This window comes from Melopsittacus undulatus, chromosome 8 (assembly GCF_012275295.1).
Source record: "Melopsittacus undulatus isolate bMelUnd1 chromosome 8, bMelUnd1.mat.Z, whole genome shotgun sequence".
NCBI classification, from domain to species: domain Eukaryota; kingdom Metazoa; phylum Chordata; class Aves; order Psittaciformes; family Psittaculidae; genus Melopsittacus; species Melopsittacus undulatus.
In genome coordinates, this window is record NC_047534.1 from 10,855,868 (window position 1) to 10,880,029 (window position 24,162).

General features: G+C 48.0%; 1 protein-coding gene across 1 annotated transcript in view; it reads left to right on the forward strand.

The window, feature by feature from the left end:
• LOC106023539 (zinc finger protein 850-like) overlaps positions 1 to 24,162 on the forward strand; it is a 54,999-nt gene that overhangs the window by 5,675 nt on the left and 25,162 nt on the right. Inside the window, 2 exon segments of the mRNA XM_034065798.1 lie at positions 11,876 to 13,634; positions 14,200 to 14,522. Coding sequence (XP_033921689.1) covers positions 11,876 to 13,634; positions 14,200 to 14,522 — 2,082 coding nt within the window.

The following is a 24,162-nucleotide window of genomic DNA, read 5'->3' on the forward strand; positions in this document are numbered from 1 at the left end:
TTGAATGGTGACCTACATCTGTGACATTTAAGCAAGTATAGTCTCCTACCCTGGTTCCTGGTGTAATACATCTTTGTGCACAGGTGTAATATTTATTACCTGGATTAGGATTAACTATTCCAAATCTCAACCTTCCCTTTGAATACAAATTGCTAGTGTTCACCCACAGATTTGTCCATAAAACAGTGTTAAGAATTGGAACTCCAATTAATGGGAGTTCCAGGCTTTCTCCTGATTTAGGCAACTGTGCACACATCCAACAGTCACTACGATTAAAGACTTCAGTAACATTTTGCATTAATTTCAGGTATAAATTCTGGTCCCAAGCTTGTGCACCAGTTATCATACGAGTCCAAATTATGACTGACACAATTTCATACGTAAGAGTCCTGAAGGTTTGATCTGCCATGTCTTCTCTGGTTCTGGTGCTTTCTTTATTCTTGAATAATGTATCCAAGCAGGTTGTTCCTTTATCTTCACTGCTGTAAAGGTGGTCAGTGAGATCTGGTACCGTCCGCTCCACTTCTCCTGTAGAGGATCTCCTGAAAAATTCTTAACATAAACCCAGTCTCCGGATCTGAAAGGGTGAATCGGATAATCCAAACCTCTTGCTCTTCTCCCTGCTATTCTCTTATTTATCTCCTCCTCTGTTTTCCCAGATCGATCAAAAACTTACAGAGATAGCTTTCTCCTACTTCCTGAAGACTTTCTCTTTTAAACTGGGACTGATACGGTCTTCCATATAAAATTTCAAATGGCCTAACCTCTTCTTTCGACTGAGATTTAGTTCGAATTCTTAATAGAGCCAGTGATAAACCTTGGTACCAATATAAATTCATTTCCTGACATACTTTACTAATTTGTTGTTTGATCAGATGGTTCATATTTTCTACTTGTCCCCTGGCCTGAGGCCTGTATGGAACATGTAGTTGCCAATCAATTTTCAATTTTGCTAATTTCTTGTAACAATTTTGCACTAAACTGCGAACCTCGGTTGGAAGAAATTGCCACTGGTACTCCAAAGTAAGGTATTATCTCGTTAAATAATGTTTTAATAAGTTGTCTTGCATTATTTATCCTACAAGGGAACGCTTCTGGCCAGCCGGAAAAAGTATCTGTTAACACCAACAAATATCAATAACCCCCTTTTCTTGATAATTCAGAAAAATCTATTTGCCAGTGCTGTCCCAGATGACTTCCTCTCACAACTGTACCAATTTGATTTATATTTTCAGTTTTAGGATTATTCTTCAGACATAGTTGACATTGTTTTGTCACTGATTGAACTGTGGTGTATAGATTTCTTCCTACAGTTTGTTTGTCTAAATGTCGACGCAGGAGTCCTGGACAATGAGGAGAGGATCAATGTGATCAAGCGATTGCCAAAATTTATTCAGATACAGTGCTCCTTTTATACCCTTACACCCTTAGGTTTCTTATGTAACAGCCTTGAATACTGAGCTCTAATTGGTTAGTCTAGAGGTTACTACCCTTTACAAAGCTAATGTTTATAACTTGTTATAATTGCGTTTAAATACCTTACTCTAAAAATACAGTGGGAAACTACAACCTTGGCAGAGATCATTCTCTGCACGTTTTCAGTGGAAAATTACAGAGGCCTAACATGACAATTGACCTTGCTTATGCCTGCCAAAAATCTTCTTACTTTACAGTAACAAGGCTCAGGGTATCGGGATCGCTCACCACGCGGCCTTGGCTCTTTAAGGATTCCCACATCTAAATATTTATATAAAGAGTTGCTAACCCAATGAGTTTTATTATGTTCTCCCTGGGCTAACTTCCAGAGTTGGTTATAGGGGATTACAATTCGCCCATCAGGTATCTGAACCCAATCCTCTTTATTTTCTTGTCCTTTTAGATCTTGAATCAATTTTCTGTCCTCTTTTGAATACCTAGGTTTAGATTTTTCAATTGTTAGTTTGCCATCAGGGATTAAGGACATGATTTTAGATTGTTTCAGCTACAGAATCGGCCAAATTATTTCCAGTTTCCTGATCAAAATCACCTTGTTGATGTCCTTCACAGTACATAATAGCTACTTCTTCCGGTAGCTGAACAGCCTCCAGTAATTGTAGAATTTCTGTAGTATGTTTAATCTGTTTCCCTTGTGTGGTCAAAAGTCCTCGTTCTTTCCAGATAGCACCATGTGCATGGACCACATCAAATGTCCATTTAGAATCAGTCCAAATATTTATCCTTTTATCTTTAGCCAATTCTAGGGCTCTCATTAACGCTATTATTTCTGCTATCTGGGCAGAGGTGTTTGAAGGTAAAGGTTGGTTTAGGCCCTACTACCTGTGAACTGGTGGTAATGGCATATCCTGCCTTTTGTTTACCATTTTTCATGAAGCTACTACCATCAGTAAACCAAGAATCAGCATCTTCCAGAGGTTTTTCTTTCAAGTCTGGTTGGCTCAAATATACAGTCTCTGTGGTGGCCAAGCAGTTGTGTGTTAGTGGTTCTGTTGATTGATTCTGCAAAAAGGATGCTGGATTGACAACGTTAGTGACCACAATTTCTATATCATCTTGTTCCACAAGGGTGGCCTGGTATTTAAAAAAACATGAAGGAGATAACCAGTGGGCTCCTTTCTGTTCCAGGACTGCTGATACAACATGGGACATTAGCACAGTAATTTTTGTCCCAATGTGAATTTGCAAGCTTCTTCAATATTCATGACAACTGCAGCCACAGCTCTTAGGCATCCGGGCCATCTTTTGCTCGCTTCATCCAGCTGTTTTGAAAAACATGTCACTGCCCTTCTGTAGCGTCCTGGTTTTCGAGCAGGGACCCCCAAAGCTATTCCCTGTTCTTCACAGGAAATAGCCAAAAGGATTTAGTTACATCCAGAAGTCACAGAGCTACAGCTCTCATTAGTTCTGTTTTTAGATTTCTAAAAGCCCCCTCTGCTGAATCAGTCCATTCTAAAGAGGGAGGGTTTCCCTTCAACAGTTCATATAGTGGTCTTACCAGAACACCGTAATCATGGATCCAAAGTCTGCACCATCCAGTCATTCCCAGTAATGTCTGGAGCTCCTTGCTGGTTGATGGTCATGGAGTCTGACAGATGGCTTCTTTTCTATCAGCTCCAAGTTCTCTCTGTCCTCCTGTTATTTCATATCCTAGGTAGGAAACTAGGGTTTGAATTAGTTGGGCCTTTTGTTTGAATACCCGATAACCATTCAGTCCCAGAAAAGTTAATAATTCCACTGTCCACTGGATACATTCTTCCTTTGTCTCTGTGGCAATTAGTAGGTCTTCCACATATTGTAACAGAGTGCCCGTCTGAGCAGGTGGCTTCCGTGATTCTAGTTCTCTTACTGATTTCAAAAAATTGCTGGACTGTTTTAAACCCTTTAGGTAATACCGCCCAAGTTAATTGAGTTTCCCTTCCTGTGTCAGTATTTTCCCATTCAAAAGCAAATAAATTTTGGCTTTCTTTGGCCAATGGTAAGCAAAAGAATGCCTCCTTTAAATCCAAGATGGCAAACCATTCCTGATTATTATTCAATTTAGTCAATAAATCATACAAATTAGCTACTAGTGGATGAATATCCTCTGCAATTTTGTTGACTGCTCTGAGATCTTGAACCAATATGCAACTTTTATCATATTTCTTTACTGTGCACATAGGAGTATTATATTCCAATTCACATTCAATGAATTAATATATATTCTTAAATTATCAATGACTTTTTTAATTATTCGCTTTGATCTTCTAATTTTAAGGGATATTGTTTTATTCTAATTGGGCAGGCCCCCCTTTTTATTTCCACTTTAACAGGCAAAGCATTTTTTCACCTTACCTGGAACTTCAGATGCCCATACTCCCAGATATACCTGATTAAGGATTTCTTCTATTTCAGGGAGGTACTCCTGTTTGCTTCTCTGTTGAATTAAAGATAAACTCAAAACTACAATTAACTGATTGTTTTTAACTCTAAATTCCATTTTGCCTTCTTTAAATGTTGCTTCTCACCCTAATAAAGATTTTAGAGAATTTGGCATGCATAAAAATTTATGCATGCCTATTTGTTTTCCCAGTTTGTACTTTAAGGGTTTCAGAAAGAATGCCTCGCGTTGGTTGTTTGGGTTTTTTTCTCTTTTTCTTGGTGGCCAGTAGCTCCCACACCTGTAACAAATTATTTTCTCTCAGATTTAACACCAAATAAGTTGCTCCTCTATCCACTTAAATTCCACTTTATTTCCTCTGGTCCCTACTTTTAATTTAACCAGTGGATTTACTAGGATAGATTCCCCAGGTCCCTGTCAGTCTAGTTCCAGTTCAGCCACCGGAGCCACACCATGGCACTCCACCCCCCAGTTTCAAAGCAACCACCGAAGCCATGGCTATAGCATGACCCAGCTTTTTCTTTTCCATCTGTTCCTGATTCCTATACGCTCTTCATGCTTCCTCCTGTCCACATTTATTCAACAACCCCTAAGTCCCATCTGTGAACATGTCTGTTCCCACTTGTTTGCCTGCACCAGCACCCATCCCATGCTCAAACACAGGAGCTGTGCAAGCTCCCCTCCTTTCCCCCTTGGTTTTCCTTTTTTTTTTTCCTCACAGTTACTCACCCTGCTCTGCAGGGGCTGCAGATGCCTGCCTCTGCAACAGCACTTCTGGTTTAACCCTTTCTTAACTCTGAATGTGCATCTACCACTTGTTGCCAGTGACAACAATCTCTTGCTCCTTATGAATATCAGATAGGACAGGTGCAGAGGGTGCTCCTCTTGGAGGTACCTGTGATAATTTTCCAGCCTATCTTCATGATTACTGTTTTTTAACTTTAAACATCTTTCCCCAGTATCACAGGCTGAACAACATCTCTCCATCTTAACTTTCAGTTTTTCCCTGTCCTGTTCCAAAGCCAAAATTAAGGGATTTGGTGGAGCTATATTAATTTTGCATTCAGTCTGTCACTTCACGTAGTTTCTTAAAGTGAAAAACATATCTGTATATATTACTTCATGACATTTTCCTTGTGGACTCAAAACAACATTAATTGTAACAAATGTATTATAGTTCAGGATTCCACTTCTAAGCCATTTTCCCTGATCTTCCAAAGTATACAAAGGCCACCATCGGTTACAATATTTTACCAATGTTTCCTTATTTACCAAGCCCCCAGGAAACCCTCCCAAGTTCTTTCCAGTGTGCGAAAATGCACCCTAAAGGACTCTTTTTCATGATCTCTTCACTGTGCTGATTTTCCATTATCAGTCTCTCACTCACGCACACTAGGGATCCCACAGACACACTCCACACAGTTAACAACACTTGAAACAGAGACAGAGACTAAAATTCTATAAAACAAACCACAATTAATAGCACAGTTATAACATCCTGTCACCGATACCAAAATAACAAGACCAAAATCCTTAATGTAACAAACCACAACATCCAAAACCATTTCCACGAGACACCCCCTGCATCTTGCAGGACCCAAACCACAAGAAGCCCCCTGCTTCTTGTGAGTGTATACCAGTGTCCTGGTTTGAGCAGTAGCAGTCATTTTTCTCCTTCCTGGTAGCTGGTGCAGTGCTGTGTTTCGACTGTCGGGCTGAGAGCGGTTGCTGATAGCAAGTATGTTTTGAGTTACTGCTCAAATGTTTGGTTTGTCCAAGGCCTTCTCTGAGCCTCATGCTCGGCCAGGGAGGAGGGGAGGCTGGGAGAAAGGAGAGACAAGACACCTGACCCAGGCTAGCCAAAGAGAATTCCATACCATAGCACATCATACCCAGGATGTAACCGGGAGAAACCCGGAAGGGTTGGAGCTCGGGGGATGGAGGAGGTATCGGTCGGTGCTCGGTTAGGAAAGGTGGGGTGAGTTATGGGTCGGTGGCTGGTGAGGTGTTGTATCCTCTTCACTTGTTATTGGCTTTATCATTATTATTTGTAGTAGTAGTAGCAGTAGTGATTTGTGTTATGCCTTAGTTATTAAACTGTGCTTATCTCAGCTGGTGGGGGCTACATTCTTTGGATTCTCCTTCCTTACTCTCTGGAGGTTGGGGGAGCAAGGGGGGGGGAGTGAATGAGCTGTGTGGACTTGGTTTAAACCACGACAACCAGTAAAATCCAAAACCTTTTCTACAAGACACCCACTGCGTCTTGCAGGACCCAAACCACAAGAAGTCCTCTGCTGCTTCTGGGTGTATACCGAACGGACGCTAGCAGCCGGGTATACGCCTTTACCCACGAGATTTCTTATCTCGATTTACGGAAGGCTTCCACACCTTACGTACGCTTACCAAACCAACCCAACTACCAATGTAGTCTTTATGCAAGATGCCCCCTGCACCTTACAGACTATACAAAAGAAAAGAATACCTTTTATGAAGATGGTCCTTGTCCGCTCCCGCAGCGATCCGAATGAGTTGAGGGGTCCCTCTGGGAAAAACTCCTGAGGGCCCTAGGGAGCCCTTTCCTCAGCGGTCCTGCAGCCGAGCAGAGAGGGACCCATCTAGGTCACCAAATTGATTCAGAGAAAACTTCAGGAACAAACTTGCCAACAAAGTTTTCAAGCTGACAAGCAGGTATTCTTTATTGTGGCGCCGGGAGACATAGGTGATAGCTCCTCCTAACGTGTGTCTCTGTATTGCTACACAAGCCATCCTTATATAGTCTCTGGGCATACATGCATATTCATGAAGCTACATATGGATTACGTTATTTTCCAGAAAGTTCCCCGCATGCGTACAAAAATGCGGTGGTGGTCTCTGAGGGTTGTTTACTTCTTCCAACAGTCTTCATCACTTCTGGCACCCTTTGAAGCACACGCAGTAGATACTGTCATGGTTTGAGCATGTTTCAAGCTTTTTTCCAGCCAGGTGGAGGAGGGGAGTCCGGAAGGAAGGAGAGACAGGACACCTGACCCAGGCTAGCCAATGGTATATTCCATACCATAGCACGTGATGCCCAGGATGCATACTGGGAAAGAGAGGGCTGGAGGGGAGAGCTCTGGAGGAAAATGGAGGAGGGAGCACGCGGTGCTCAGCTGGGCAGGGTGGAGTGAGTTATGGGTTGGTGGCTGGTGGGGTGTTGTATTCTCTTCACTTGTTGTTTGCTGTATCATTATTATTTGTAGTGGTAATGGCAGTGGTAATTCTGTGTTATGCCTTAGCTATTAAACCGTTCTTATCTCAATCCGTGGGGGCTACATTCTTTGGATTCTCCTTCCTAACTCTCCAGGAGTTGGGGGACTTGGTTTAAACCATGACAGATACTTATACCAGTTTAATTGGTTCATTAGCACCAGAGACATAATAATTCTCCTATCCTCCTACTTACCAGTTAGTTTAACTGTAGCACGTACTGGACACCTGCTATTCCCAAATACTCCTTATCCCTGTGTCCTGTTCTTCTAGACTGTTTTTCTTAAAACTACATCAACTATAACAATTTATCTTGTGCCAGAATGTTGTCTAGCTGTACTCTATTTTTTTTCTATGTACCATGCACCTCAGTAATTTTCCATTGCTACTGTTACAAAGCCATCAAATTTAACATTGCTTAAAACTAATTCTAAAAGTTTATATATTCCATTTTGTGATTTTGCGTTCCCCTTGTTTCAACCCCAGGCTGGGAGGGATCTCAAGGATCATCCAGGACAACTTTTCCAGGCAAAGCGTGACCGGGCCTGCATGTCCCAGTGCCCTGTCCAGCTGAGTCTTTAAAGCGTCCAGCACTGGGGAGTGCACCACTTCCCTGGGGAGTTTATTCCAATGGCTGGGAAACATTTTCCTCTTGTGTCCAACCAGAATCTCCCCAGGAGTGACTTGTACCCCTCGTCTTTTCCGTGTGACTCCTTGTGAAAAGGGAGCCTCCGTCTTCTTCATAGCCACCCTGAAATACTGGACTGTGGTGATCAGGTCTGCCCTGAGCCTTCTGTTGTCTAGGCAGAGGAAGGCCAGCTCTCTCAGCCTTTCTTCATACAGCAGGCAGCAGGCCCAGCCTTTGATGAAGACCCAGAGAAGGGCAGACAAGCAGTGATGTGTCCCTGTATCCTTTCACAGGCCTGAGCAGTCTGTGGCTTCAGGAGCTCCTGAACTACACACATAATGTCTCAAGATGTATCTTCTTGCCTTCTCAAGGTGCGCATATTGTAGCATCCGTGGCAGCTTGCAGCAAGGAGGTCCCCAGCTTATTTAGGTGATTTATGAATTGCTGCCTCCTTTAGTTTGCTTTGAAAGTGCCTTTTACTGCTGGCAGGAGTTCTTAATTTAGAACAGATGGTGCAGGATAGGTGCCAAACCACCCCATAGGCCACTGGTGTTTTTAAAGTCCTCTGTGAGTCCCTCTATCAGCTGTGCCTTTTCCCAGCAGAATGGGCAGTTGACTCATCTCCTGCACAGAAGCTGTTGTGTGCCTCTGATGGTTCCTGTCATGCCTCTGTCTTCCTCAGCTCTGTCAGAGTGTCTCTGACATGGGGGATCCGTCCTCCCCCTTGCACACAGTCAGAATGTGGGGTTTGAGCAGCAAGGCAGAATTACATTCTCTTTTCTTCCCTATTGTTTCCCTCCCAGCACTCATTGATGCTGGACTGGTTGTGCTGTGTGCCTAGGAGCTGCAGTTTTCATCCAGCTGCTCAGACTCCAAGGTGCTATTCCTGAATGATATCAAGAACATCCTAGGCCCATCGTGGTGTAAGTGCAAGCTGTAGAGGCTGTTCTCCTCTTGCTTGTAATGTTGGGCCCCAGATCTCCCCTCCAGCCCTTTCTGTGGCATCACATCGGCCACCTCCAGTCCCAGCACTGAGGTACCACAGTCAGAAGTCCCGCAGCTTACTGTGCTTACCTGGAGCTTGCCTTGTAGCTATAGCACTGGCACTGTTGGCCATATCAGAGGTCTTGCCATCAACCCAAATTGGCATGGGCTGAGGAAGAACCACATTCTTCATGTCTCTCTTGCTTATTCATTTTTGCCAGTTCAGCCTCATGCTTCTGGTATTAATTCCTCATCATTGTGAACTTGCTCTCCTTCCACTTGGAATTCTTCCAGTGAGTTCCTGTCTTGGTTTTGATCAAACCCTTTACAGACAGCATGTCCTAGATGCCAGTGAAGGTACCTAGTAGCTCAGAAGCAACAGAAATGATTGTAGAAGCGCTAGAGTCATGACAATAATTGTAAAAAGAAGCTTGGCACTCCTGATCTTCCCCCAGAGTATAGAACACTACAGAAAACTCAATTGTCATATACTTCTGAAGGCTTTTTCAAGGTCTCTGTAAAGAACCAGGATTCTGTATAAGTGCTAAAGTTGGCAGCTCTTTGGGCACAATGGCAACAGAACAACTTTGCTAGCTCCACTGTGTACTCAGTAAGTCTGACGATCTGGTCAAGAGCTTCAAGCTGTCCTGCCAGAAACATCCTCTTTCCATCCTGTCTGTGGATATCACCTTGCTCTTTTCCTCCAGGCCTGGCTGGAGTATCTGCAGACAAATGGAAATGCCTTCACGGTAAATAGCAAAATTGCAGTTTCTCTTCCTCTCGAGGGATGGTTTTCATGAAAGCTATGTGAGGGAAGAACTGGCATCATTACCACAGGAAGCTGCCACAGAAGGTATCTTAGGAGTTCACTGTGAAATCATAGTGATGTTTTCTTGTGCTTCCTAGAAAGGAGAAGATGGAATATGTATGTTTATCAGTCTGGGGTTGAACTTCTAGGCTCTCCTTCCTTTACTGCAGACCTATATTTCAGTAGCAACTCACGTCTTCCATGGCCTGTGCTTCCTTATCACAGCTGTGCCAGACCACAGGAAGTGTGCATGTCACACAGGTCTCATCTTGCTCATTCAGCCCGCATAGAGCTGTTTCCTGTGGACAGCAAAAGGCACAGCATTGTTGGGGGCACATGCTTCTGAACCTGCTACATGCTCATCAAACCACATTCAGAGCAGTGGGCTGGAAGGAGTTGCTGCTCTCTGTGAACACCCTAGAAACCAGCACAAGCCCCTTGTCTTGAACAGGCTTTCAGGTGACCTCGGATTTGCGCAGTGACCATTCATAGCATTAAAGCTTCTGCAAGACTTCATGTACATAAGAGGGCAGGGATTTGTTCATTGCCTGTGTCCCAAGAACCTTTCAAAACTGTTCAGCTAGTGTTAATACGACTTGTACCAACCTTCATCTACTACATGTGTTGGATTTATTCAGTGCATAATCTGGAACCAACCATGGGGGATCTTCAGTTCACCCACCAGATTGCACACACAATGGATTTGTTCTGCACTAGTGAAGGCATAAATTTGATTTGCTTCTGCTGTAAGACTGGTATAAGCCAAGCTCCAGGTGGTGTCTGTGTCTCATGACTTGTGCATAGAATCATAGAATCATAGAATAGTTAGGGTTGGAAAGGACCTTATGATCATCCAGTTCCACCCAGTCTGCCATGGGCAGGGACATGTCACACTAAACCATATCACCCAAGGATTTGTCCAACCTGACCTTGGACACTGCCAGGGATGGAGCATTCACAACCTCCCTGGGCAACCCATTCCAGTACTTCACCACCCTCACAATAAACAATTTCTTCCTTATATCCAGTCTAAACCTCCCCTGTTTAAGTTCTAACCCGTTACCCCTTCTCCTGTCACTACAGTCCCTAATGAAGAGTCCCTCACCAGCATCCCTGTAGGCCCCCTTCAGATACTGGAAGGCCGCTATGCGGTCTCCATGCAGCCTTCTCTTCTCCAGGCTGAACAGCCCCAACTCAGCCTGTCTTCATACAAGGGGTGCTCCAGTCCCCTGATCATCCTGGTGGCCCTCCTCTGGACTTGTTCCAACAGTTCCATGTTCTTTTTATGTTGAGGACACCAGAACTGCACACAATACTCCAAATGGGGTCTCACGAGAGCAGAGCAAAGCGGCAGGATCACCTCCTTTGACCTGCTGGTCACGTTCCTTTTGATGCAGCCCAGAATATGGTTGGCTTTCTGGGCTGCAAGCGCACACTGAAGCTGGCTCATGTTCATTCCCTCATCGACCAACACCTTCTCTTTCTCTGCAGTACCGGCAGCACAAGAGCACAGAGATTACTGTTGCAACCCAAGTAGTGTTCTGCTGAACAAGGCAGTTCTTTATGGCCTTCCTCTGACTCCCAGTTCAACTTTTAGTAACATCCTATGAAGGCAAGCAGAGATAGCTGGGCTTGTTGAGCCTGGGGAAGAGAAGGCTCTGAGGAGATGTTAGAGCAGCTTCCAGCACCTAAAGGGCCCAACAAGAAATGTGGAGAGGGGCTTTTGACAAGAGCAAGAACAGACAGGACAAGGCAGAATGGCTTTTAACTGACAGAGGGGAGATTTAGATAAGGAGAAAGAAGTTCTTCCCTGTGAGGGTGCTGAGGCACCGGCACAGGTTGCCCAGAGGAGCTGTGGCTGCCGTATCCCTGGCAGTGTTCAAGTGCAGTTTGGATGGGGCTTACAGCAATCTGGTCTAGTGCGAGGTGTCCCTGCAGATGGCAGGAGGTTGGTACTGGGTGTGATCTGTAAGGTCCATTCCAGCTAAAACTATTCTGTGTTACTATGATTTTCAGGTACAACATCCTGGAAGACCAAGCATCTTTCGCATTCAAGCAGTAAACTTTTGCCTCTCATATGGCAGTGATTTCAGTAGATTCAGGTTCCGGTGAAGCATGCAGGACAATTTACAGCATTTGGTGCTGTGAACACTCTGAAAATTCCTCTGTGTAGTTTGGAGGGAAATACCATGTCCTGAATGCAGGATATGTCAGAATGTTTTATACTTAAAGTCAGTGTATTTGCTGAATTTTTAGAATTTGTCCCCTTGCGATTTGCACTTTCCAAAGCTTCTAGTCCTGCCTGTGACTTGTCTGGATTCTCATTTTATTACAGGTGAAGATGGGATTGTGAGCACGATTGAAGACAATGCCCATCAAGGCATCCCCAGCCCAGTGGAGCCGAAGGGTTTATGCTCAGGACTGTTGGAGGAGAAGAGTTCCCAGGGTCCTGCAGAGGACCCTGTTCTCCCACACAGGTCAGAGAGGATTCAGAGATCCAAGAGCTTCCAGGTGAGCTCCAACCTCATCCAGCATCCGAGAATCCACACCAGAGAAAAGCCCTTCACCTGCACTGAATGTTGGAAGAGTTTCCAGAAGCGATCACATCTCATCCGGCACCATCGGGTGCACTCTGGGGAGAAACCCTACGAGTGCAGGACCTGTGGGAAGAGCTTCAGTCAGCGCTCAAACATGATCCAGCACCAGGTAACCCACACCGGGGAGAAGCCCTATAAGTGTGCCAAGTGTGGGAAGAACTTCTTGAACAACTCAAAGCTCATCCTGCACCAGCGGGTGCACACCGGGGAAAAACCCTACGAGTGCAGGACCTGCGGGAAGAGCTTCAGTGAGAGCTGGCAGCTGATCCAGCACCAGGTGACCCACGCTGGGGAGAAGCCCTACAAGTGTGCTGAGTGCGGGAAGAGCTTCTTCAGGAAATCGCACCTCATCCGGCACCAGCTGGTGCACACCAGGGAGAAACCCTGGGAGTGCAGGACCTGTGGGAAGAGCTTCAGTGTGAGCTCAAAGCTGATCCAGCACCAGGTAACCCACACAGGTGAGATGCCCTACAAGTGTGATGAGTGTGGGAAGAGCTTCAGTCTGAGCTCGAGTCTGATCCGGCACAAGATAATCCACACTGGGGAGAAGCCCTACAAGTGTGCTGAGTGTGGGAAGAGCTTCTCCAGGAAATTGGATCTCATGCAGCACCAGCGGGTGCACACCGGGGAGAAACCATACCAGTGCAGGACTTGTGGGAAGAGCTTCAGTGTGAGCTCGAGTCTGATCCGGCACCAGGTAACCCACACTGGGGAGAAGCCCTACAAGTGTGCTGAGTGCGGGAAGAGGTTCATTGTGAGCTCGCAGCTGATCCAGCACCAAGTAACCCACACCGGGGAGAAGCCCTACAAGTGTGCTGAGTGCAGGAATAGCTTCAGTGTGAGCTCGCAGCTGATCCAGCACCAGGTAATGCACACCGGGGAGAAGCCCCACAAGTGTGCCGAGTGTGGGAAGAGCTTCTTCATGAAATCACACCTCATCCAGCACCAGTGGGTGCACACTGGGGAGAAACCCTACGAGTGCAGGACCTGTGGGAAGAGCTTCAGCATGAGCTCGGGTCTGATTCGGCACCAGGTAACCCACACTGGGGAGAAGCCCTACAAGTGTTCTGAGTGTGGGAAGAGCTTCAGTGGGCGCTCAAACCTGATCCAGCACCAGGTAACCCACACCGGGGAGAAGCCCTATAAGTGTGATGAGTGTGGGAGGAGCTTCTCCAGGAAATCGCACCTCATCCTGCACCAGCGGGTACACACTGGGGAGAAACCCTGGGAGTGCAGGACCTGCGGGAAGAGCTTCAGTGTGAGCTCAAAGCTGATGCAGCACCAGGTAACCCACACCGGGGAGAAGCCCTACAAGTGTGCCGAGTGCGGGAAGAGCTTCTCCAACAGCTCTCGCCTCCTCCAGCACCAGTGGGTGCACACTGGGGAGAAACCCTACGAGTGCAGGAGCTGCGGGAAGAGCTTCAGCGTGAGCTCATCCCTTACACGACACCAGCGGGTGCACACGAGGGAGAAGCCCTACTAGTGTGCTGAGTGCGTGTCCTGGGTTTAGCAGTAGCACTCATTTTTTCTCCTTCTTGGTAGCTGGTGCAGTGCTGTGTTTTGACTTTCAGGCTGGGAACGCTGGTGATAGCACGTATGTTTTTGGTTACTGCTCAAATGTTTGGTTTGTCCAAGGACTTTCTGAGCCTCATGCTCGGCCAGGGAGGAGGGGAGGCTGGGAGAAAGGAGAGACAGGACACGTGACCCAGACTAGCCAAAGAGGTATTCCATACAATAGCACGTCATACCCAGGATGTAACCGGGAGAAACCCAGAAGGGCTGGAGCTCGGGGGATGGAGGAAGTATCGGTCGGTGCTCGGTTAGGAAAGGTGGGGTGAGTTATGGGTCGGTGGCTGGTGAGGTGTTGTATCCTCTTCACTTGTTATTGGCTTTATCATTATTATCTGTAGTAGCAGTAGCAGTAGTGATTTGTGTTATGCCTTAGTTATTAAACTGTTCTTATCTCAACCTGTGGGAGCTACATTCTTTGGACTGGGGGAGCAAGGGGGGAGGAAGTGAGTGAATTAGCTGTGGGGATTGGGATTAAACCACGACAGTTCAGAAAGAGCTTTTCTGAGAACTTGAAGCTTGTCCAGCACCAGCAGGTGCATGCTGCAAAGAAACTCTACAAGTGCAGGAGCTGTGGAAAGAGGTTCAGTGTGAGCTTAGCCCTGGCACGACACCAACAGGTCCACACCAGGAAGAAACCCTTCTGGTATGTGGATTGTGGGAAGAGCTTCGACAGGAGGCGGAAACACCAGCTATTCCACACTGGGGAGAGGCCCTACTCTTGTGCCTACTGTGGGAACAGCTTTTGGCAGAGTGCCCACCTCATCCGGTACCAGCGCATCCACATCGGGAAGCATCCCTATGCCTGTGCAGAGCGTGGGAAGAACTCTTCCGGCACCAGCAGACCCACAGGGGTGGGGAGCCCTAGGTGGGGTGAGTGTGGGGAGCAGTGAGGTCTGATACCCTGTCAGCAAAGTCCGGTGTGTCCCCCTCCCACTGACCACCCTGCTTGTGGAGGGTGAAAGCATTTTCTTCCTAGGAGAATGAGCCCTCAGAGATGAGGAAGGGGAGAGGCGGTGGAGGGAGCTGATTGGAGGTTTGGGGCAGGTGGCAGGAGGAAGGTGCCAGGGTCTTTTCAGTGGTGGCCAGCGCCAGGATGAGGAGCAGTGGCCGTGAACTGAAACGCGAGAGGTTTCCCCTCGCCATGAAGAAGAACTTGTTCCGTTGCAGTGTGAGGGCACTGAACAGGCTGCGCAGGGGGATGCGGAGGCTCCTTCCCTGGGCACACCCAAGCTCCGCCTGGACACGTTCGGGTGCCCCTGCCCAGGCAGGGCTGGGACCTGGTGACCCCCGGGCTCGGCTCCCATGGCCGGTGCCGCTGGCAATGAGCCCACGCAATAAACGTTCGTTGAGCGCCGCCGCGTTGCCTTCCCCGACTGCGCCTGCGCCTGCGCGGGCGGCTCCTGATTGGCTGCGCCGTCCCCACCGTGGGGGATAAACTGGGGGCGGCCGGGCCGGGTGTTTGTCTCCCGCCGCGGGGCAGAGGGCGGTTGGTGGGGACTGAGGCAGAGGGTGAGTGCGCGCGCGCGGCGCGTGTCCATGGCAACGCGTCGGGACCGGCCCCAGACTGAGGTCCTCGGGATTACCCCCAGGTCTCCCCCACCTCCCGCGGTCCCTGCTCCCCTGGGTCGGCCGCCCCTTCCCTTTGCCGGGGTCCTGTAGGCCCGGTACCGGCGGCGCTCGGCCGGGAAACCCGTGTAGGCCGTGTGAGGGCCTCGTCCGTGTGCCTTTTCCCCGAGAGGCCTGGGTGGCCGGTCCCGGGAGCAGCGCCCGGCCCGTGGCTCTGGCCTGGGCCTCAAGCTGTGGCGGCTCCGCTGCTGGCCTGTGCCAGCCGTGTGCTCGTAGGAGCCGCGGGGCTGTGAGCGGCTGTGCAGGGCCAGCGCTTGTCAGGCCTCCCCCATCTCTTCCCTCGGCTGCTGCGGGCCAGCGTCCGCACAGCAGGTGAGGGAGGGTGCCAGAGGGGCTGCCTCGTACCCTGCAGTGGTTCCTGCACACAGCTCCTCCAGGAGGATGTCCGAGTGTTTCAGGACAGGAGCTACGCCGGGTTCTGCTGGTCCCTTGTGGGCATTTGGCTCTTCTCTGTCCCTGGCACAGTTGAAGGCCAGGTTGACATGTCTTGGAACACCCTGTCCCCACTTTTCTTTTGCTGGATCACACAGGTGTCTTATTCAAACCTCATAGTGCCTAGCACCTTACTGGTTTACATACATCAGGTATAAGTGCCTGTCACTGGCACCGTTTGGGAGTCCCAGGCACAGCTGACTGCATGGTGGGATGGGCATGGCAAGTTGCTGAGGTGAGTGAGATGTGAGATGACGCCTGCAACACCGACGCGGAGCTGGGGGAGATCAGTGCTCAGAGGCCTCACCTCAGAGCGACAAGAGCCACCGAGGAGGGAGCCTCAAGTCCTCAACAGGACTTGCCCAGGAGCCGGCAGCTCAGCTCCCACGAGGAGGTGACTCACCGGGGGCGGAGCCAGGAGGAGCGGCACACACTGCGAGTGGTTAGAAACCTGCCCAGGGAGCGGGGAACACAGCAGGCAAACAGGGTGGTTCGAGGTAGTTTGCGTGGCAGTTCGCGCAAGCAGGTGAGCAGAATGGTGGGCGCTCGCTGTATGACTAATGTCTGGTCTGGAAGGTCTGTCCTGGCTTCTCCGATGGTGGCCAGTGTAGGCACCCAGACAGAGCCGGTGAGAGGGGAGGCTGCGGTGCAGAGCTTGGAGTGTAGAGAGTGCCTGCACTAGTCTGGTCTGGGGAGGGAGAGGTCCTGAATGGGCAGTGCTGCACTCGCTGCTCCCTGATGGCAGTTCTCCTGCAGCAGGTGGCTGAGCTGCGGGATGCTGTCAGTAAGCTGCAAGATGTCAGGGAAGCTGAGAGGAAGCAGGACTGCTTGCTGCAGGCCCAAACAGTGCAGTGGCCTCCAACTTCCCCTCTAACTCATGGAGGAAAAAAGGAGGCTGTTAACCCAGGAAGTTGGGAATTAGTAACAAAAAAAACCCCACAACAAAATGAGGAAGAGAGCAATTAAAAGCAAGGGGCTTCCTCCTAAATCTACTGTACCCACCCAGAACCGATGTGCTGTCCTGCAGGGGGCTGATGAGAAAATGCACTTGCATCAGAAACAGCCAGCCAGTGCACTGGTACAGAAGGTCTCTACTAGTGCCGCCAATTTGGCCGGGATTTCTGGTGTGTTAATTGCCCGGGAAATTGGTCCGACTGGGACCAGATTGGCCGTTTGGGTGAATTAGTACAAGCAGTTTGTGGAAGCCTGGGAGAACTAAAGAACCAGTAGAGCAATACAGGGGTTAACTGTCAGAGTAGTGATCAAACTCCCTGGGGCAGGGTCAAGCTACCCCTTGCCCTATCTGCCATCACTGTTGTTTGTATATCCCAGCTAAGTGTCCTGCTTGTTCAAAATATATTATCTCTTTTGGTGGGAAACAAACAGTTTCTTTACAGAACTGTTTGGAATTTGGGTGTATCCGTTGTGCGTGCAGCACTCCGTTGTACCTTTTACTCTGGGTAATATATTATTGTTGTAGGGCTAACCGTGTCATCTATCTTTAAAGGCTTACAATGGGAGGACAGCAGAGTGGGGGAATTCTCAGAAAGAGCCCTTTAGATTGCCTTTTAGCTCGTTGAAAAGATATAGTGGGGCCACCGGGAGGAAGAATGAATAAGAAAACCCTGATCAAATATTGTAATCAATGATGGCCTTTATATAAATTGGAAGATGGGGAAAAGTGGCCCTTCAATGGAGCTTTGAGTTATAATTCATTGTTACAATTGATGTTGTTCTTAAAGCAACAAGGGAAATGGGATTAAGTGATGTAAGCAGATATGTTTTTCACTTTAAGAAACCACCCAGCATGACAGACTGAATATGAAATTAACATAGCTCTGCCAGATCCCTCAATTTTGGCTTTAGAAAAGGACAGGGAAAACCAGAAAGCTGCTGAGATGTTGTTCAGATCGTGATACTGTGGAAAGATGTTTAAAGTTAAAAAACAAAAACAAAAAAAAAATTAAAAAAAACCCACAGAGTAATCGGAAAGATAGGTTGGAAAATTCTGTATCACAAGTACCTCCAAGGGAAGCACCCTCTGCATCTGTCTATCTGACATTGGCAAGTAGGAAGAGACTGCTGTCAATGGCAACGAGCAGCAGATCCACGTTCAGTGTCAAGGAAGTGTTAAAGCAGAACCAAGGGGGAAAGGAGGGGAGCTGTGTTTGAGCATGGGATGAGTGCTGGGGCAGGCAGACAAGTGGGAACAGACATGCTGACAGATGGGACAGGGCTTGCTGGACCCTCACTGGACAAACCCTTTTATGCCTCTATACAAACAGCCGTAGCATGGGGATCAAACAAGAGGAATTAGAGATTTGGGCACATCTACAGGTATATGAGACTTTCCTGGGTTCAGCAGTAGCAGTCATTTTTTCTCCTTCTTGGTAGCTGGTGCAGTGCTGTTTTGACTTTCAGGCTGGGAACGTTGCTGATAGTACGTATGTTTGAGTCACTGCTCAAATGTTTGTTTTGCCCAAGGACTTTCTGAGCCTCATGTTCTGCCAGGAAGGAGAGAGAGGACACGTGACCCAGGCTAGCCAAAGAGGTATTCCATACCATAGCATGTCATACCCAGGATGTAACCAATTGTTACCCGAAAGGGCTGGAGGACTCTGGGGGGATGGAGGAGGCATCGGTCGGTGCTCGGTTAGGAAAGGTGGGGTGAGTTATGGGTCGGTGGCTGGTGAGGTGTTGTATTCTCTTCACTTGTTATTTCCTTTGTCATTATTGTTTGTAGTAGTAGTAGCAGTAGTGATTTATATTATACCTTAGCTATTAAACTGTTCTTATCTCAACCCGTGGGGGCTACATTCTTTGGATTCTCCTTCCTAACTCTCTGGGAGTCGGGGGAGCAAGGTGGGGGAAGTGAGTAAACAAGCTGTGCGGATTGGTTTAAACCACGACAGATACAATAGGCTTCACCGAAACATGGTGGGATGGCTCCCATGACTGGAGTGTTGGAATGGAAGGTTACAGGCTCTTCAGAAAAGTCAGGCCTGGCAGGCAGGGAGGAAGAGTTGCTATTAATGTTAGGGATAGGCTGGAGAGTATGGAACTCTGTCTGGTGACAGGTGAGCAGTCAACGGAGAGTTTGTGGGTCAGGGCTAAAGGGAGAACAGTAATGGGAGACATTACTGTGGGGATCTGTTAGAGACCACTTGATCAAGAGGAAGCTGTGGATGAAGAACTCTACAGACAAATAGGAAAAGCCTCACACTCGCAGGCCCTTGTTCTCATGGGGGACTTCAACCACCCTGACATCTGTTGGAGCGACGGTACGGCCCGGCACACGCAATCCAGGAGGTTTCTTGTTTGTGTGGAAGACAACTTCCTTCTGCAAGCAATAGAGGAGCCGACGAGGAGAGGAGCCCTGCTTGACCTCGTGCTCACCAACAGGGAAGGGCTGGTTGGAAATGTGACGCTCCAGGGAAGTCTTGGGTGTGGTGATCACGAGATGGTAGAATTCGAGGTCCTCAGGACAGTGAGAAGAGTGTGCAGCAAGCTCACTGCCCTGGACTGCAAGAGAGCAGACTTTGGGCTCTTCAGGAACCTGCTTAGCAAGGTTCCATAGGATATAGCCCTAGAGGGCAAGGGGGCCCAAGACTCTTGGTTAACATTCAAGGATCACCTGCTACAAGCTCAGGAGTGTTGCATCCCGACTAGAAGGAAGTGCAGCAGGAGAGCCAGGAGACCCCCTTGGATGGATAAGGAGCTGCTGAGGAAAGTTCACAGAAAAAAAGAAGCTTATAAAAGGTTGGAAGCAAGGGCAGGTGGCCTGGGATGAATACAGGGGTGTTGTCTGGGAAGCTATGGACCAGGTTAGGAAAGCTGAGGCCCAGTTAGAATTAAACTTGGCTAGGGATGTTAAGGATAACAGGAAGGGATTTTATAGGTATGTAGCAGCTTATAGACTAAGGAGAACGTAGGCCCCCTCCAGACGCTTTCAGGAGAACTGGCTACGCAGGACTTGGAGAAGGCTGAGGTTCTGAATGGCTTCTTTGCCTCGGTCTTCTCTGGCAGAGGCTCTGACGGCACCACCCGAGTCTTGGAAGGTGGACACAGGGACTGTGAAAACCTAGGCCTTGGGCCCAATGTACGAGAGGATTTGGATCGAGACCATCTTAGGAACCTGAACGTACACATGTCCATGTGACCTGATGAAATCCATCCGCAGGTCGTGAAGGAACTGGCGAACGAAGTTGCAAAGCCACTGGCCATCATATTTGAAAAATGATGGCAGTCAGGTGAAGTTTCCAATGACTGGAGAAAGGGAAATATAACCCCCATTTTCAAGAAGGGGAAAATGGGTGACCCAGGGAATTACAGCCCAGTCAGTCTCACCTCTGTGCCTGGCAAAATCTGGGAGCAGATTCTCCTGGAAGGCATGCTAGAGCACATGAAGAACAACAAGGTGCTTGGTGACAGCCAGCATGGCTTCACTAAGGGGAAATCATTCCTGACCAATTTGGTGGCCTTCTATGATGGGGCTACAAAAATGATGGACAGGGGTGGAGCAGTTGACGTCATCTAGCTGGACTTGTGCAAAGCGCTCGACACTGTCCCACACACATCCTTGTCTCTAAATTGGAGAGGCATCAATTTGATAGGTGGAGCACTCGGTGGATAAAGAACTGGCTGGATGGTCGCATGCAGAGTTGTGGTCAACGGTTCAATGTCCGGCTGGAGACCAGTAACGAGTGGTGACCTCAGGGATCAGTGTTGCAACTGGTCTTGTTCAACATCTTTGTCGCTGACATGGACAATGGGATTGAGTGTGCCCTCAGCAAGTTTGCCGATGACACCAAGCTATGTGGTTCGGTTGATACGCTGGAGGGAAGGAATGCCATCCAGAGGGACCTTGATACGCTTGTGAGGTGGGCTGATGCCAACCTCATGAAGTTTAACCATGCCAAGTGCAAGGTCCTACCCCTGGGTTGAAACAATCCCAGGCACAGCTACAGGTTGGGCAAAAAGGAAATTCAGTGCAGCCCTGAGGAGAAGGACTTGGGGGTGTTGGTCAATGAGAAAATGAGCATGAGCCAGCTTCAGTGTGCGCTTGCAGCCCAGAAAGCCAACTATATCCTGAGCTGCATCAAAAGCAGTGTGACCAGCAGGTCAAAGGAGTTGATCCTGCCCCTCTGCTCTGCTCTCGTGAGACCTCACTTGGAGTGTTGTGTGCAGTTCTTGTGTCCTCAACGTAAAAAGGACATGGATCTGTTGGAACAAGTCCTGAGGAGGGCCATGAGGATGATCAGGGCACAGGAGCACCTCTTGTATGAAGACAGGCTGAGAAAGTTGGGGCTGTTCAGCCTAGAAAAGAGAAGGCTGCGTGGAGACCTCGTAGCAGCCTTCCAGTATCTGAAGAGGACCTACAGGAAAGTTGGTGAATTACTGTTCATTAGGGACTGTTGTGATAGGACAAGGAGTAATGGGTTGAAACTTAAACAGGGGAAGTTTAGATTGGATATAAGGAAGAAATTGTTTACTGTGAAGGTGGTGAGGTACTGGAATGGGTTGCCCAGGGAAGCTGTGAATGCTCCATCCCTGGCAGTGTTCAAGGCCAGGTTGGATGAAGCCTTGGGTGATATGGTTTAGTGGGAGGTGTCCCTGCCCATGCCAGAAGGGGTAGAACTGCGTGATCTTAAGGTGCTTTTCTACCCTAACTGTTCTATGATTCTATGATTTGTATGAAGCAATATTAATTAATAAGGATGATTTAACATTAATGGTTGACAAAAGCCTAAACCTTTCTCAGTTCTTATATGGGAAGCAAAAAGGAGGTTTAACCTAGAACTGTTTAGAAGCTATACAATACCAAACCCAGAATCGGGAGGATTTAATGGAACAGGCCCTCACAGAAGGTGAAAGAACACATTTGGATGAATCTAGATGTCTACAGAGAAAAAGGATGTCAGGCTATGTGCTAGTTAACGAGAAAAGATGCAAACCCCTGAAAAACGGAAACTACCCTCAGATTGGTCTGCTCAAACGTGTGAGCTCTATGCTCTAAAAAAAGCGTTAGAATACTTAGCACATGGGAAGGGAACTATTTACACTGACTCGAAATATGTATTTGGTGTAGTGCACACCTTTGGGAAAATCTGGGAAGAATGGGGGCTTTTAAATTCAAAAGGGAATTGGTTGATTCATGAAGGGCTTATCTTGGAAGTCTTGGGAGCATTAAAATTACCTGAAGAAATAGCTGTAGTGCATGTTAGGGGACATCAGAGAGGAATGACACCCAAAATAAGGGGAAATAATCTAGCAGACCAAGAATCTAGAGATGCAGCTGAAAACAGAATTGGGAGAGTCATGTTGCTTCTGTTACCTAGGAAGAGGAATTGGAGATTCCAAAATTCAGTGCGTCAGAAGAGAGAGAGTTGAGTAAAACAAGGAGGAAAACAAGATCAACATGGGAAATGGAAATTCCCTGACAGGAAGTAACTCCTTAATAAACCTCTGAGCAGACAGATATTAGAAAACATACATGAAAAGACTCACTGGGGCACACACAAGCCCTGTGTGACCACTTTTTAAGGGAGTATGGATGTATTGGAATTTTTGAGTTAGCAAAACAAATAACTGATAAATGTATGACTTGCCAGAGAGTGAATAATAAAGGTTATAAGGAAAACTACCTCCGGGGGCCGTGAATTGGCGATGCGGCCCTTTCAAAGCATCCAAATAGATTTCACTGAACTCCCTCCTGTGCAGAGGTGGAAGTTCCTATTAGTAACAGTAGATCACTTAACTCATTGGGTGGAAGCAGTTCTGGTTGTCAGGGCTACAGCAAATGCAGTCTCAAAAGCTGTTTTGGAACTAATTATCCCTAGATATGGGATGGTTAGCAGAACTGACTCTGACAGGGAAACACATTTTACATTAAAAATTGTACAACAAGTAACCCAAGCCTTAAGGATAAAATGGGAATTGCACACCCCATGGCATCCTCAAAGCTCGGGAAGAGTGGAAAGAATGAATCAAACCTTGAAACAAGCATTAACTAAACTAATAATTGAGACCTAAATGTCCTGGGTAAAGTGTTTGCCTTGAGCATTGTTACGGGTTTGAACGCAACCCAGATCGGATTTAGGGATATGTCCTTATGATATGATGTCTGGATTACCTTTTATGACAACCCAAAAGACCACTAGTTATGAAGGAGGAGAGGTGAGTATCAGATTTATTACCACAATAGCTCAGACTCTGGAACATTTAAGATGAAAAAGATGGATTCCCCAGATGATGCCGTTAGACTTTAAAATTCATAACATTAACCCTGGGTAGTGGGAATTAAGACCTGGCAAGAGCAATCTTTTAACTCTACGATGGGAATGTCCCTTTCGTGTTGCTGAGGTGAGTAGCTTGAGAGAGGCCGCCTGCATCACCAGAGCATAGCAGCGGGAGATCAGTGCCCAGGAGCCTCACCTCAGAGCGACAAGAGCCATCGAGGAGGGAGCCTAAAGTCTTCGACAGGACTTGCCCAGGAGCCAGCAGCTCAGCTCCCACGAGGAGGTGACTCACTGGGGGCGGAGCCAGGAGGAGCAGCACACACTGCGAGTGGTTAAAAACCTGCCAGGGAGCACAGTGACCAGGAGCGCGTTGAGGCGGTTTGGGCGGCAGTTCGCGCGGGATGGTGAGCACTCTCCGTATGACCAGGGCCCAGTCTGGGAGCTCTGCCCTGGCTGCCCCGACGACGGCCAGCATAGGCACCCAGACAGAGCCGGTGAGAGGGGAGGTTGCGGTGCAGAGCTTGGAGTGTAGAGAGTGCCTGCACTGGTCTGGTCTGGGGAGGGAGAGGTCCTGAATGGGCAGTGCTGCACTCGCTGCTCCTTGATGGCGGTTCTCCTGCAGCAGGTGGCTGAGCTGTAGGATGCTGTCAGTAAGCTGCAAGATGTCAGGGGACCTGAGAGGAAGCAGGACTGCCTGCTCCAGGCCCAGACAGTGCAGTGGCCTCCACCTTCCCCTCTAATTCATGGAGGAAAAAAGGAGGCTGTTAACCCAGGAAGCTGGGAATTAGTAACAAAAAAAAACCCACAACAAAAGGAGGAAGAGAGCAATTAAAAGCAAGAGGCTTCCTCCTAAATCTACTGTACCCACCCAGAACGGATGTGCTGTCCTGCAGGGGGCTGATGAGAAAATGTACTTGCATCAGAAAAAACCAACTGGTGCACTGGTACAGAAGGTCTCTACTAGTGCTGCCAAAAAAAGCAGCGGGTTGTAGTAGTAGGGGACTCTGCCTTGAAAGGGACAGAAGCGCTCATCTGTCAGCCTGATCCGGTCGCAAGGGAGGTGTGTTGCCTACCTGGAGCATGGATCAGGGATTTCCTGAGAGGCTGCCTGCTAGCAAGTCCAACGGACTATTACCCACTTCTAGTGATAGATGTGG